This window comes from Xiphophorus hellerii, chromosome 1 (assembly GCF_003331165.1).
Source record: "Xiphophorus hellerii strain 12219 chromosome 1, Xiphophorus_hellerii-4.1, whole genome shotgun sequence".
Taxonomy (NCBI): Eukaryota; Metazoa; Chordata; class Actinopteri; order Cyprinodontiformes; family Poeciliidae; genus Xiphophorus; species Xiphophorus hellerii.
The window spans coordinates 8,971,883-8,987,947 of NC_045672.1; the positions used below are offsets into that span (position 1 = coordinate 8,971,883).

At 39.0% G+C, this 16,065-nt stretch overlaps 1 protein-coding gene across 1 annotated transcript in view; it reads right to left on the reverse strand.

The window, feature by feature from the left end:
- LOC116724939 (protein SOGA1-like) overlaps positions 1-10,933 on the reverse strand; it is a 92,552-nt gene extending 81,619 nt beyond the window's left edge. Inside the window, 6 exon segments of the mRNA XM_032570739.1 lie at positions 962-1,084; positions 2,101-2,202; positions 9,640-9,741; positions 9,743-10,150; positions 10,152-10,286; positions 10,288-10,933. Coding sequence (XP_032426630.1) covers positions 962-1,084; positions 2,101-2,202; positions 9,640-9,741; positions 9,743-10,150; positions 10,152-10,286; positions 10,288-10,593 — 1,176 coding nt within the window. The 5' untranslated portion in view covers positions 10,594-10,933.
- Positions 10,934-16,065: the final 5,132 nt, after the last annotated feature.

The following is a 16,065-nucleotide window of genomic DNA, read 5'->3' on the forward strand; positions in this document are numbered from 1 at the left end:
GATTATTTGCACATGCTCTGAAGGTCGCTTGCTTTAACCATATCTGTGTCTGTCTGAAATGACTCTGCTCTGAAAGGCTTCTGGAGGTACTGTGCCACTCATCTCTATGTGTGTGTGATAAAACATGAGGTTAGCTCAGAGTCCTGATGAGGCATTTCTACGTTTCTGTGAGCATAACTGAAATAAATGAGAGGAAAGTTGCCCTTATTGCCTGAAGCAAAATCCGGCAACAGTCCAGAGACACACACACACACACAGACTTATGATAGCATTATGCTGGTCATATTTCAAAATCTGAAATAAGGATTATCCCCGGGGTGAGAACTTTTATCTCTAGTCGGTATATAGCTGAACAACACTCCAAATCTAGAAGCCCATATCCATGAGGGAAGCCATCAAAGAATCACTGTTCTGTTGGAAAACCCAGCTGGTTTTGTTTTTTAACCATCTGACCCAAACCTTTGGTGAACAAAAATTACTCTGTATGTTGAAAATATATTTCAAAAACCACCAAAGTTGAAGTTTGTAAAAGAAAAAAAAAACCAGGAAGCTGCAGGAGCCAGTGTCACAATGAAGCAAGTTATATAGAAGCGAGTGCAGAACAACACATATTTACACAAAACTGGAATTCTTGTTTTGAAAATCATTGCTGCCAAAAATACAATTAAATGAAACAAGCAAATACTAATTTCTATTGAATAGAGCTAAAATATACAAATGGAATCTTGAACGTTGACATTAAAATAGTAAGCAAAAGTTTCAACACCGGAAAAATTCTTTGAGAGCAGAATCTAGATTTGCAGTTATTAAGCCAGCTAATAAATTTCTAGTAAACTTCAAGCTACACTCTTTAGAATCAGTAAATAACCACAAAGCCACACTGATATTGCATTTCTCATACATCAAAACCATTTTGCGTGCGGCAATTGTTATACAAAATGTTGCTGATTTTAACACTTACTTTTACGTCTTGCTCCAACGTCCTTATCAATTCTCCATCCACCTGGCCCGTTTGGGCTACGCGCAGAGAGCGCCGCTCTGCCTTTCTCAGTCGGTACTGCAGGATGCGGCAGGTTTTGTTTGCCTAAAGGGAGAAAGACATGACGTCACATGTCTTGTGTCTAAACCTTCCTTGTTCCTGCTGCAGTCAATGCCACACATGACCAGAAAACACTTAGACCAAAGTAGCATTTAATTTGTTTGGAATGGATTAAAACGTAAGAATTGAAACACAAAACAAAGGTAATAGCTAGAAGATGTGCAACTAGTAAAAATAGCAGCGGAGAGGGACTAGTGGTTAAGAATGTGACCTGAGTCCTGAGATTATAAAGCCAATACAGAGTTTAACATGAGCCAGTAAAAGCATTGTGAAGGTACTGTAGGCAAAACAAGGCAATTAATTTGCATAGCACATTTTCAGTAGCAGGGCAATTCAAACATTTTTAGAAGGAAAATATATCAAAAAGCAAAAAAAAAAAAAAAAAGCAATGACATTGCAGTAGCAAAGTAAGGGAAAGTGATGGCAGGTTGAGAAACACAAGACAATTTATCATGTTTCAGATTTTTGGGGTTTTTTTTTAATCAAAAGCAGCTCCAAACAAATGAACTTTTAGCCTTTTTTAAAAAGAAATCATTTTTCTAGCAGTTTTGTCCAGATTTTCTTGAACCCTGAGTCTAGACTATAAAAGTGCCTGTTGTAAACTAAATAAAAATCAGTGGACATTCTGATAGCCGTCTATAATATAGGGCTCAGCAGATGCATGTTTTTAATAAACAATAGTTATCGATGCCACCTCTTGCATTTGGCCACGAGAAAGTTGCCAAACAAATTCCTCTAGCTAACATTGCAAGACTTAAGGAAGAAATGTGGGACTATTACGTGCAAGAACACTCTGGTGCAGTTACGGCAGATGTTTAAGTATTGCAAAATTAAAGGCTCACATTGCTTTGAAGGGAAGCCTGGAGATCATTTTGCTAATCTAACTTAGGACTGGTCTTGCCTAAAAGCATCAAAAGCAGATGACTGATAAACCTTTTCTTGCTTGCCTGCTTTGAAACACTTTCCTATGTTAACCAAGATAGGCTGTGGCTTGTTCTTACCTGCTCCAGTTGTTGGCGCAGTTCCTGCAGCTGGTAAACATCATCCTCCATGTACATGTCCCTCATTTCCAGCATCTCAGACCTCAGCTCCTCCATCTCATCCTGGAAACGGTTCAAAAAAGGGAGGAGTTAAGAAAGTAATGCATGTTTTCATTAGAATTCAAGTCATATTCTGAAAACGTTATATTTGATGGTAATTTACTCCCCAAGAGTGGACCACAGTTAAAAGGTGAAAACATTATGTGGACATAAAGGGAATCCTTCAACATTTATGGAGAGCTATTGAAGCCTCTTATCCCCATGGCGAGGACAATCATCTGAAAATATCATCCCATTGACCTTGTTATCAACATAATCTCTTTGGTCAGCTCGTTGTCGGCCACTTCATCTTCTCTTCATTAGTCTAATAACTGCCTAATAATTACCTAATAATTACAGACTCGACTGTCTGCTACAGCAACTGAAAGGGTCATCAGAAGATAGAATTACATAAACAAATGTTATTGCAAGATATTCTCATATATTTTTAGAATAGGCATATCACCGGGGAGCTCAAAACTTTTAACTTCACTCTTTAGGTTGGATGCTGATTCTGCTTTGTTGTCTTTCTATCTGGGTGTTTTACTTCCTATGAAGGGTCTGAAATAAACCTATATCTGTCTATGTCTACCTATATATCTAAAGCAACAAGAATATACAGGAGCTTTCAGGACAAGAAATGTGAAACACAAAAAAAAACCTTAATTCTTGGACACCGTAAAGAACGTGACAAAAACATTGCAAAGAGATCCGCTGCATATTACCTACCTCTCATTTTGAACAAATAGCAATCAATGATTCATTTCAACCTAGAAACATGAATTGCATCATCCCTCTGAATCATATTTTGGGGTGCAGCTCCTGTAGCAGCGTGGGTGTAAGTAATAAAATTATCATCCATGGGAAGAGACTTGATGTGACAGCAGCACAGATGCAGGGTTGTGTGACACAGTAGCGTGACTCCAAGACGAGAAGCAGTGTGTTTGCTTAAACCTCCGCATGTAAGCACATGTGTGAGGATGTTAGGAAACGGGAATAGGATGCAGCAGCAGCAGTAGTGGTAGTTGTAGTAGTGCTGACACAATTTTACTATAGTGAATAATGTGGGTCAGCTTCTGCAGAGCTGCTACTGTAGCAACAACAAGCTCTGGGGATATGTCGCGATTGTGTGCGTGGAATATGGAATGAGTCGAAGTGAGTTCAGCAGTAGGTAGGGTTCACATGTGTCACTGCAGCAACAAAATACTCCTATGAGCGTGGAACTACTAATTAAAGCTACTGCCTGTACTTCTTTTTTTTTTTTAATGAATCAGTCTCAACGATAATATAGTTTGTGGCCAATAGGATAGCGTCTCACAGGTCAGCTTTTTATTGGTTTTGATTTTTATCTGCGAACTTCACCTTCGCTAAAACAAGATGACCTCTGATGACATCACATAAGGCACAACTGAATATGCCTTGAGTATATTCACTTATTCATTCCTTGCTGTGTTTCTTCCCCTTTGATCACATTTTCAATCCAATCCCTTGTTCAAAGGTACTTACTTATATTTAGTACAGCAGCAGTTAAGCTTATCAGCTATATTTGGGAGCAACGAATGTATTTCAGAAACATTTGGCAAAAACAAAAGGGAAGAGGACCAAGATAGACTGGAACTCAAATGCTTTCTAATGTATGCTAAAAAAATAAATAAAATTGGTTAAAAGTTGCTTCTGCCACAATAGTTAAATGATCTGAGCTGATCAGATCGATTCTTCCGCCTCTTGTGATGTCGTTCGACCAAAGTGTAAACAAAACAGAAATAGCCCCGTTTTTCCCCAACTATTACAGTTTTTAAAGAGGCTTGAATTTATGAAATCCTACAGTTCATCACTTCATCACTGCGCCGTTTTTATTGTTAATGTGTATATTTTTAATGGACAATAAACCACCACAGGGTAGTATCTGGGATTATAATGCAGCACAGTGTCTTGTAAGCAACCCGGTGTTGATGAAACTAACATTGACTTCAGCAGGAAGCAATTTTTTCTCCAAGGAGCACAAGTACAAATGTGCAATCCAGGGAGCAGAGGGTCGATTCCAGAAGGAAGGAGGGTGGAATTGTAGGAAATGGAAAAAAAAGAATAAAAATGAAAGGAGAAACAAGATAAAAGAAGAAGAAATAGAGAAATATGTGCATTTAAGAGGGCCAGTGCACCAAAGTAAGGACAGATCTCCAAAGATGGAGATTAAAAAAACATAGCTGAAGAGAAATTTGGAAGTGAGGTAAAACAAATCCCTCTCTATGCTTGCAGACCAATTGTACATAAAGATGATGAAACATGACGGAGAGGAGGGGAGAACGTGAGGACATGAGACCAGGGAATCACAAGTTATCCTGGCAAGAGACTTAGAGAGGGAGAGAGAGAAAGAGAGAGATTGCTCCACTGACCTGCTTTTCACAGCTAACTGAGAAAGAAAAGGGAAGATAGTCTCTGTCATGTGAGCACACAGCCAGTCAGGAGAAAAAAAATTAACCAATCAGCTGTCATGTTTAAGAGTCAAGACACTTTAATATTTTAAATCATGCTGTAATGTTAGCAAGACCCAGTTCAAGTCCAAAGACCAAAATCAAACAGATACTGTCTGTGGCAAGAATTGAACATTGTCATGTTTGCATGCTGGTTTTTTTTAATCTGCTGGTGGAAACAAATCCCCAAAAAACTTGAAGTTGCAACTGGAGCATATAAGGTGAATGACTCAGAAAAGTTGAATACAAATGCACACCACACTTTTCTGATTTTTTTTTGGTCTTCTTTTTTTCTTCCTCATTCAAATTATTTACATTTTGTTGGAAATATCACATAAATTCCCTCTAAATACTTTGCGGTTTGGTGCTGTAACATGACAAAATGTGAAAAAAGCAAAGAATGTGAACGCTTGAGCAAGGCTCTGCGTATTTTGAGTTAAAAGTTGACGTTTTCTTCTTTTCCGTAACATTCTCAGGTTGCAAGAGTATCATTCAGATTTCTTGATATGACCAATGATTCAGTGTCCTGTTAAAAGTATTTGCGACAAGTGATGCATGATTTAAAAATGAGGAAGGCAGAAACCATTTGTCGCATGACAGCTTAGACAACTCCTTGCTACTGTACACACACAATTTATTTTCTCCTGTATGAATGCATGCAAGTTCTTTATGTTGCTTGCAATGGCAAAACGTCAATGTAATACTAAGAAAAGGGAAATGTATATTTTGGTGCTAATTTTCAGATTATAAACTAACTTTTTATGTCATTGAATATTCATTCTCTAATACTAATCTAAAGAGTTTTATTAGATTTAAATTATAAATAAAATTGTTTAAAAACATTAGTAAAGGGTTTCTTTTTTATTTACATTCTAATGCGTCTGTGTAACACAGAAGACTGCAGCAGGAGAGCTGCTAGCTTAGCTTACTACAAAATGCAACATAGCCAAAAATAAAAAAACCTTTCTAGGTTTTTTGTTGAGGTGGGAAAATACGTGGAGCAGAATTTATTAAACTCCCCTTTCTGTCCTGTTTGCTTAGTAGTTGTAGTGGACAAGGAGGTATTTTCTTTAAACAGAGCCAGCCTGCCTGATATGTGCTCTGTTTACCTAGCGTTCATCCGCTGTAGTGTTAAGTTAACCTGTCACAAATTCAAATGTCAGGTTAAAAACCAAGATTTTCTAATCACATACTTATCAAGCTTTAGGTAATATACAGGTAACAGATTTGCGCAATGAAGTGATAAGTTTAGAATTATGTTCAATGACTCAAGAAACCAAGAAATTGCTCTTTTATGCACTTTGCTGTTCAAACAACAACCTTTGGAGCTAAAATAATTTGTGACATTTACCCAAAGTCTTTGGGTCAATTTGTATCCTCATCTTTACCCTTGTGCTGCAGCTTCACCACCGCCTACATCCATTTCCCTACCAACCTGCTCAAACTATTAGACATCACTGTATTTTTATCTGAAGTTCAGTTTTTTTCTGATTTGATAAATAACACTATATAATTATTTATACTGACAAACATAACATGCTTCAATCTTTCACATTGTCTGCATGATCCATTTGTGAATACATGAGTTGTCTCTGGGTCCTCTGGCTTCTTCCAGCAAGTCAAGAACTTTAACTGTTAGATCAACTGGCCATGTTGTCTGTTGTGAAATATGACAGGCTGTCATAAAAATAAAAATAAAAATAAGGGTAATCAACACGGCTTATGCAGTTTATTCCTGTTATATTTTAGTTTTTTCCCAAAAGACATATTTATCCAAAGTAGACAATAAGAATATTTGAGAGTATCCATGTAAATTATGTCACAGCAAGTACAAAAAAATCCTACCTACCAGGAAGTTAAAATAGAAGCTCTCAGTGTCAAACGATGTAGTGGTGCAATCACACTAATCCAGAGCTGTTTCCTGTCTGTACAAAGAAACTGATGCTCATCTTGCATCTGAAACTGTGGTCACAGGACAGACATTCCTCAAAAATTAAGTCAAGGCTGGGAAAAATACTTTTCAAATCAGCGGGATAGCTACGAGTAGCAAAGACATACTTATACAGTAACACTCGTACAGCCCAGAAAGGTTTCTCTTTAACTTCAAGCGGAAGGAAAAACACTTGAAAAGAGTAGAAACAGAGCCAAACTGTGGAGAAACAATGAAACTGTTGTTTGCCTGCCACACACACTGCATTGAGTGTGTTCTAAATGGCAAGAGGTTGTAAAGTGTGTATAGCAAGTAGTATTTTTAACACACCGTAGACGTAAAGATTTTTAAGTTGACTGCTGTTTATAGGCTAATTGCCAATAGTGAAAGAGAGGCAGCACTGCAAGCTCAGGCAGTAATACAGAGGCAAACAATGACAATGAACATCAAATGAGGCTTTAAGGAAAGAAGGTAGTCACAAATAAGATTTAGAATAAGGATTTAGCTCCAGTCTGTTAATCTGATGCTTAAACAGTATGTTGTTTAGATCTTTGCAGGTGTTCCTCACAGCTGTAACGACAGATTAACTTCACTGCAGGCCCTCCCAGGAGTGTGTGCTGTGGTCTAAAGAGGTAGCTCTGAATCACGTTGGCCTATATTCAATCTGCAGTCTGCCAGATAAAAACGGCACTCAGAGGACGCAAAGAGTGGCTTTAAGTAAGAGAGAAACGCATGAGTGTCATTATGCTTCAGTGTTTCACTTGCACAAATAAAAATGGCAAAGAAATGTCTGTTAGAAGTTAGGTAGTCTGTCCATTACCACATTCAGAAAATAGGTATCATTTTACTATTATAGCAATGGGTGTAAAATGTGACATCTTCATATTTTTTTTCTAACTTTAACACTAAGACAAGATGAATGTGTTAAGAATTTACTTAACACCTATGCATTACTAATTAATTTTCAAATATTTGTCCAGCACAAAGAGAGACACTGGGGAAACATCTCTTCATATGTTGACGAAATCAACTAAAATCATGATGTAGTGTTATTTTGAAAATGGTCAAGTTATCTACTCACTTTTCACGGAGGGCTGACTAGATCTTCCTGAAACCTGGTTTGAAGTCAAAATGAAGCTTCAAAAAATATATATATATAAATAACACACTCCCTTTAGAACTAGCTGGGCATAAAGAACCAGAAACACACAGAGGCAAGTGTTCCTAATCAGTCAACGCTTCCAATCAATCTCTGACAATTACTGGCTTGTCTGGTCAGACGTTGCGAGAGCTTCGGGACATGCTCCCTAATTGATCTTTCCCTTAAACAGTCAATCTCAAGGTAGGCTTGACCAGTAGATTTAATTGTATTGCTTTTCATTGCTGTCTACAGGCAATCTGTGAGATCCTGAAACAGTTTTTTTTTTGGGGCAGGGGTTACTGATAACATTGTCAGGCTAGTTCTACTCTAACAATTTCACTTAATATGCTGGATGTCACTCTTCAGCAGTACAGTGTTTCTGTAAAATGGATCAGTTAAATACAGGTTTCCCAAAGAGATTGTGCCTGAAAGATGGACTATTGGCACTAAACTGTATTGTTTACTGCAAGCCCAAATACTTTAGGCTGTTTTTCCAAGGCTATTATGTCTAAGGTTGCTAATATGTAAATGAATACAAATCACAATCAAAGCTGCCATTCAAATTACTTTCGGGTCCATCAGACCAAAGCATTTTGTTCAAAGATAGACATTTTCAGAGTTCCTCATAGGTGCCAATAGTGCACCGATTTAAGCAGCTGTCTTTTTTCTAAAGAGAAGGAAAAATGTTGCAGTTTTTCTCATCAGCAACTCAAAGCAATTTTTGTGTTCTCTGAGAGAGAGACAGAGAAAATCCCAAATGTAAATGACAGAAAATCCTGTAATACAAGAACAAACCACCTTCTTGTATCTCTTCCTATGATTGGTTTGTTCTGTGTTTAGTGCCTCATTCTGAACAGAAGGTCTGTTGTTATTTGTCAGTGCAAACAGTCAAAGACACTTGGCTTTAAGGGCCTCTGATTTGCAGAGAGACTGCAGAACGCCTCCTGGGCAGGTTCAGATATCAAAATATGAATCAGTGAAGCTCGGGTAAAAAGCAAACTCCCGGGCTGAATGGGAGGCTTACTGTTGGGTTTCGATTCATCCTGAAAGGTCAAAGCTCAGATCTGGTTTGGATCGTGTCACATGCTGTAGCTGCAATTTATAAAGCAAAACAAAAGGCATGCTTTTTTGTTTTGTTGCCATTAGCAGCTATTCAATCTGCTAAAACTACCCCCACCCCTCTCCTCGTTTTGATGTGTTCAAGTGCATGCATGTCACTGGATAAATGAGATACAAACTCTCATAATGGACAATAGCTCCAAAGTCCATTATGTTTTACACATGTCAGTCATATTGGACATTGAATATCCAACTAATTTCTGGCCTGCACGATGGATGTATGGATGGATGGATGGATGGATGGATTTGGTCTACTTTGTGCCTACACAGTCATTGCAAAAAAAAAGAGGGGAGCTTTGAGAACAGAGGAAGGTAATTGAGTGGCACCAAAATTTGACAAGCTATATTAGGCTGCTGTTGTTTCCATCTAAACCAGTGTAAACACCCTTATGTATATTATGAAATATGGCCATCACCAACAACAAATGTCTTTCAATGAAGCAGAATCTGCAAACATAAGATGCAACTACTCAAATTATTTACATTCCTTCCACTTTAAGAGGTGGAAAGCATATCTGTTTGGTCTTTTGTTAACGTCTAGTCACAACGATCCTTCACAGATCATGCGCAGAGAGGGGCGGGGGTTCCCAAAACAATCTTCACATGGGGGGAAAAAAATCAGAGCGAACCAAAGAATTGTCAGCAGCTTAAGGTGCGCTGCATGTAATGAAAAACAGCTAAACCTACTGAGTTATTAATTGTAAAATGACACGACTTTTAATATTTATGTCTTACAGTGATGTGTGTTAATACGGTCAGTGCATTTAAGGGAACCACAGAAAAAAATGAATGTTCCTTACTTTGAGGTAATCATTTTCAGATCTCAGCTCTTCTATTTCCCTGAGGTACTCCTCATGCAAGCCATCGGTAAGTTCCTCCGTGAGGTCTGAGAACGCCAGGGAATGTGCTGGCAGGCACCCTGCTGTCAAACGAGGTGGCCGACCGCTCCTCGCCCGGGGAAATGCTATCCTCCCCGGTCTCCACGCTCAGAGAGAGCCGATCCTTTGCATCTTTCTCCGCGGTGGAGCAGGTGTTCCTGGCGGCTGCTCGCTGACCAGCTCTGCTCCCGAGCGGCTTCTCTCCTTCTGCGCCGCGGCTGCTCCTCGACTCGGTGTCGCTGCTCCCAGCATCCGCTGAGAGTTTGTTTTCCTCGGAGGCGCAGTCCGAAAGCTCGGAGCTGCTGTCTGTCGGGGAGAGCTTCCCCGCGGCGCACCCAGAGTCTTTGGATAGGTCGTCGGACCCTGTGCTGGCGTCCGACACCTTCCTCCGGCCGCTGTTGCTTTTTGCCGCTTTGGACGCCGAAGTCTTGGACTAGCAGCGAAGACTTTCCCACTGTTTTACCGCCGCCCCTCTCGGTTTTACCGTCCTTTCCAGCGAGGCTGCCCACAGGGCTGCGCCTGGAAATGCGGCTGCCCAGATGGATAGCTCCGGGCTTGACGCTCAGGGTTCGTGCTCCCGATCCCTCCGCGGATCTTTGTGAGCGACCAACCGGGCACGTCCTTCGGTCTCGCCGGAGACGGTGCCCGGTTTATCTTCTTCTTCTCACCCGTCCGGGCGGGCTGCGCCGCCGTTTCAGCCGCGGGGTGCTGCTGCGGCTGACCGGGCGCCGAGTGCTGCCCCTGGCCGCCGTCCGAGCTCTCCGTCCCGCCTCCGCTTTCCATCTTCTGCCGGAGATGAAGTCTCCGTTCCTTTGGCGAGGCGAAGGAGAGGTGAGTCGGAGAGTTATGGACATCAACCTCCTTTGTTTTTGTCATTCATTCCGTTTAGGACGACACAGTGAAAAGCTGAAATGAACCACCTCCTGTATGCCGAATTAGGGAGGCAGAAGAAGTTGAATAAACAACCGCAGAGCAACACAAAAGGGAGACCAGTCCTCCTCCTACAATGAGAGCTTGCAGAGCAACAGGACGAAGCGGAAGAAGACGAGCCTGAAAGCTGCAAGAATGCAAAACAAAAACCCCAGTTTGTGAAGCAGATTTTCAAACTGCTCCGTTTTGTTGTTGTCCTCTCATTTCTTTAGCATTTCTTTGCGCGGATAGCACAAACCAACCGGTTCCTGCTCAGAGCAACTGTGTCTGAGAAGAGGGAAGCAATGTGGTGGCTATGGTCACTATCTCTCTCCCCCTTTCCCCGCCCAGATAATGGGATGCATTGAAAGACGAGGCGAGTCGCATTTCTGATGCTCTGTCGCCATCGTTGTGAGAACACACAAAGCCGAAAACAATAAAAAAAATTTAAAAAATCCATGCGTATTTTGGAAAACGAGACATTCAAATGCATTTAGCTACATATTTACACCCCCAAAAAAAATCCCAGCAAAAATGCTTATCCTTTGCCACAGATTGGGTATTTGAAGGATGTAATAAAAGAGATTAACAGTAAACAGAAAAGGTAAAAAAAAAAATTGGAACACATTGTTGTCTGTTAAGATGAGGTTGTAGTCATACAACAAACTTGAGAACCGCTGATTCTGACTGTTTTTAATAAATGCATATCAAACATCTTTAAAAGTCACATCTCTAAAGAAAATAAATACACAGTTAAAGTCTTTAACTTAACATGGTAGTGTTCAGATACAAAGTGGAGAAAGGCTTTTAGATTTCTCAAAAGCTAAAAATCTTAAAAAAAAAAAGAAAAAAGAAAAATAACTTCAATATATATTTTTGGTACATTTATCTTATTTCTTCCACATACTGATGCAGATTCTCACTCAGGAGCCCGTAAGTCAAGGACAAATAGACTTTTCTTTTATCTTGAAGGAGTTTCAACTCTCATTCTAAAGGCGTCTTCGGTTCTGACCATGTTAGGACGTTATGGGCTTATGAGTTGAGGTCAGAACAATCACATTTATGAGGCCATTGAGGTCACAAATGGGACAATTAGGGCATGTGAGTCACTGAGTTCACAGCTCAGCGTAACTTCCAGCCATGTTTTGAAGTTGAAGAATTCCTTTGGATGAACGGAGAAGAAGCACATTTTCACTTCTACTCGGGCACTTAGGATAATCATTACACAGTTGAAGTTATGAACCTTTTTCCACCTTCTGTGTAAGGAAAAAATTTGCATTGATTCTGCCGAAAACAGAAAACTTTCTTTACCAAGACAAAAGATCCCAAAAGATTTAGGACCTCACATCACCCAGCAGTAGCCCAAACCTCATTGTGAGACCAGGGGGAGGAAACTCAGTAAACCAATCAACAAATACTTCCACAATACAATCAACATATTTCACTAATTGTGGAATGAAAAATACCCCGATGTGCCTCTCATTGACGTACTCTCCCAGTTACAGAGTCTAAAAGACTCCAGTTGCTTTTGGGGCATGAGGAACATTAGAAAATCGCTGCGTTTGCAAGAAATTTTCAGTGCAGTAATTGGATGGCCGTGTAGGTGGGTGAAAACATGAGCTGCATCAGCACTGTCACTGCACTTTATCCAGCCGTCTGAGAATAAGTGATTGGCATTGTGTCACATTTTACTGCCCCATTTTTTTGGACTGCTGTGCACTTTTAAATTTAGTTACATTTGTACTTTCATTTCAAATTCGTAGGACTAAACCATAAAATGTACACCCTCCCCTCCCCCACTGCAGATTTATCAGGCTAAACTAGTCATTATTTGTTCTAATGTTTTGGCTGAAGTGGAAAATTACTCACTGCAAATAATGTGACTCTCATGTGCCCTATTTTGAAAAAAAAAAAAAAATCTCTATGTTTTTTATTTTTTGCAGCACAGAACTGGAGGTCACCTACATCTTAGAAAGTCAATAAGCAGTGCCCTCTATGTATGTACTGCTTTAATCTGTACTGGTTTCCCTCCTATTTAAAGAACAGAAGTTAAAATTTGTAAAATGTGTGACCACATAAAAGCTTCTTTAGCCCCATAATGTGATACTCAGAATCCTGTTGGCCTCATTTAGATTTTTCCCAATGCAGGAAGTATTAAGTATTTTGTTGGCAGTCCCTTATCATGTTATGAGTAATATTTATTTGCACATGTCGATTAAGCAACACCAATTTGCTAGTCCAGTGTTTGTAACTTGATGGAATCATTTTGGTTCCATCTTGACTCTGGATTCACTTGAAAAAGTCATCTCCTGGTTTTGTTTCTTTTGGTAAAGGCCCTTTGCTATGCTCAAAAGTGTTGTGTCGTCTGCTTAACTCAAATACATTTTTTGTTTCTTTCTTTGCGCTTAAACTACTGCTATACATTATTTATTGGAATCAAAAAAGCATCACTGAAGAACTTTTAATCAGAACGCTACGGATGGGTTATGCTCTAATCTTTGTTTTGTGTGCATTATATATATATGTACAGTATATATATATATACATGCTGTATATATATATATATATATATATATACAGTAAATGATTCAGTTTAATTGGTATGGTACTACTGACAGGATTCAAACATCTACTGACATTGAAGCTGCATGCTTCCACGTAGTTAGATAGTCTACAGTATCATTATTATGATGAGCTCAGTTTAATGGGCTCTATTACATAACGGGGATTTGTGTTTTATGCTGCTGGATTTTGATGTCAGACAATCACCACCGAGGGATCGTCTTGTCAAAACATCTCTCTTATTTAAGTATCTTTGAGAAAATATAATATACTTTGGAACAGTGTTTTATTACATGTCTTGCAGCGTCCAGCTCAATGGAAATCAGTTAAAAAACACAAAAAACAAAACACACAATTACACCAAAATTGTTGATGCACAAACAATATTTTTCACAAAGAACTATAGAGATAAAATCAGCCGTTTGGTAGCCGTTATCCAGTTAGAGGTGGAAAGTAACATACAAGTACATATAAAAAAAATGTAATAATTGCGTAGGAGTTCAATATTTCTTGGCAGTTATCTCAGAAAGTGAAGCAGTTATTTTAAAAAGATTAATTACACAGAGAATAATATTTCTAGCATTTATTTTTCTTTTTTTTTGTTGCAATTTTAATGATTACAACTTTCAGGTAAAGAAAACCCAAAATTCATTTCCCCAGAAAATTTGAATGTCATAGTAGACCAATCAAAACGACATTTTTTTAAATCAGCAAATGTCAGGATTTTGAAAACTTTCTTTAACTTAATATATTAATATATACATTTATGGACTTAATACTTGTTTGGGTGTCCTCTTGCATGAATTACATGCATCAGTGTACAATGGCATAGGTCAACTGCCTTATTGGATTTGATATCTCTCATCTTCTTCCTGGCAACAGCCCACAGATTTTCTATGAGGTTTAGGTCAGGGGAGTTTGTGGGCCAATGAAGAACAATGACACTGTGGTCATTGGTCCAGCGCTAGGTATCTTTGGCAGTGCTGACCTTGCCATGTCCTGCTGGAAAAGAAAATCAACATCTCATGCAGCTTGTAGAGGGAAGCATGAAACACTCCAGAATTTCCTGGTAGACTGTTGCATTGACTGCGGGGTCTGGACAATTCAGGAAATACAGTACATGGGACTAATACCAGCAGATGGCATGGCACCCCAAACCATCACTGGATGTGGAAACTTTGAACTGGACTTCAAGCACTGTAGATTCTGTGTCTCCACTCTTTCTCCCAGACTTTGCTTTCCAAATGAAATGCAGAATCTACTTTCATCTGAAACAGTTCCTCTCTGCTGGTGCATCTTTTCCTATCCCATTCCTCCCCTCCACTCAATTTTGTGGTAATATGCTTGGACACAGAACTTTGAGAACAACCGGCTTCTTCACCAATGACCTTTTGTGGCTTACCCTCCTGGTCTTCTGTCAAGACAGATAGAATCCCATGATAGAATCACTTCCTGGCCCAGTCTGAGAGATCGTTTACAGGCTCAGGAAACCTTGCAGATGCTTTCAGTTAGTTGATTGGGGTGTGGTACCATGAGTTTCCAATAATTACCTTTTTCAACGTATTCTAATCTTCTGAGAAACTGAATCTTGGATTTTCATTATCTGTAATCTATAATATTAAAATTATTTTTAGCTGTATCTGTGGAGAAAGAGAAAAAAATAGGACAATCTTTTACCGCCACCTTGTGTTAAGAAGGAAGACTTGCAGCAGAGACCACACTAGTAGTTCTAAGTGGAACAACCATAAACAAGGAAGAAAACATTTAAGTGATAAGGTAAAATTATTTGCATGACCACAAGTTATGTACGTTTTTGCAGTAATTGTTATGCACAGTATTCAGAGGTGTATTTTTCTTACTAACAAACGTATATTGACAATAAGAGCAGAGCTGAGTTATGACATGGATTTTGATTTTGACACCACACATTACAATGTTTTACAATGTGTGATGAAGAAAAGCTAAACAAAAACATTAAACACATTTGTTCATAGTTTGATTAATTACATCACAAGAGGACATTTACTGGCCCTCTTTCAAAATTGCTTTCATATGTTACTGATCTCAACATTTGTCTATAATCCATTCAGGATTATCAAATATGGTTTGAACACTTTTCTGCAATCGAGAAAGCAAAACACCTTAAAAATCTGAATAATAAAAAAAAAATCAAGAACTCCAATTATGTGATGTCACCGACATTGTGGGTGTGGTGCTTGCTTTTTGGACGATATAAAAATAATTTATAGCATAGCAAAATGCTTAAAAATTCATAAACTATGTTGTTCTATAAAAAGATCAATAGATCAAAAAGATCTATTTTGAAATGGACGACATGGCTCACTACCCAGTGTGCATTAGCCCTGGGGAAAACCTGCTTCAAACTACCTTTCTGTTACTTATGATGGGGAGTAAGCGCTCCTCGAAGTTCTGCACAGTATAAGAACTAAATGAATGTTTCTGTTAACTCTGACTAATTAAAAGAACGCTTTGATTTGAAGAGTTTGATTCGCCAGTTTAAAAAAAGTTGGAAGTCCTTTGGATTATTGCGATACCTTACAAGTTGATCAGGATGCTTTGCATTCTTTGTAGAATGATTTTAATTGCAATTAATTGTGTACAGATCATGATGACCCTTTATTTAGTGGTACATCAGAAAAATCTTACAAATCCACAGCACTGCATTGTTTTATTAGAATTTCTTTATGATGCCCAGGGCCTCTGTATGTGCTAAGAATGACTGTGTCTTTGTGTGAGCGATTGAGTAGAAGCAGGACTCTGTGTCCCACTGAGAGGATGAATAGAAACTATTTTTTTCCTCCAATGTTCTCTGCCTGCTCCCCTCCTCCTCTCCTGCCCTCTCTGATCACATTCTCT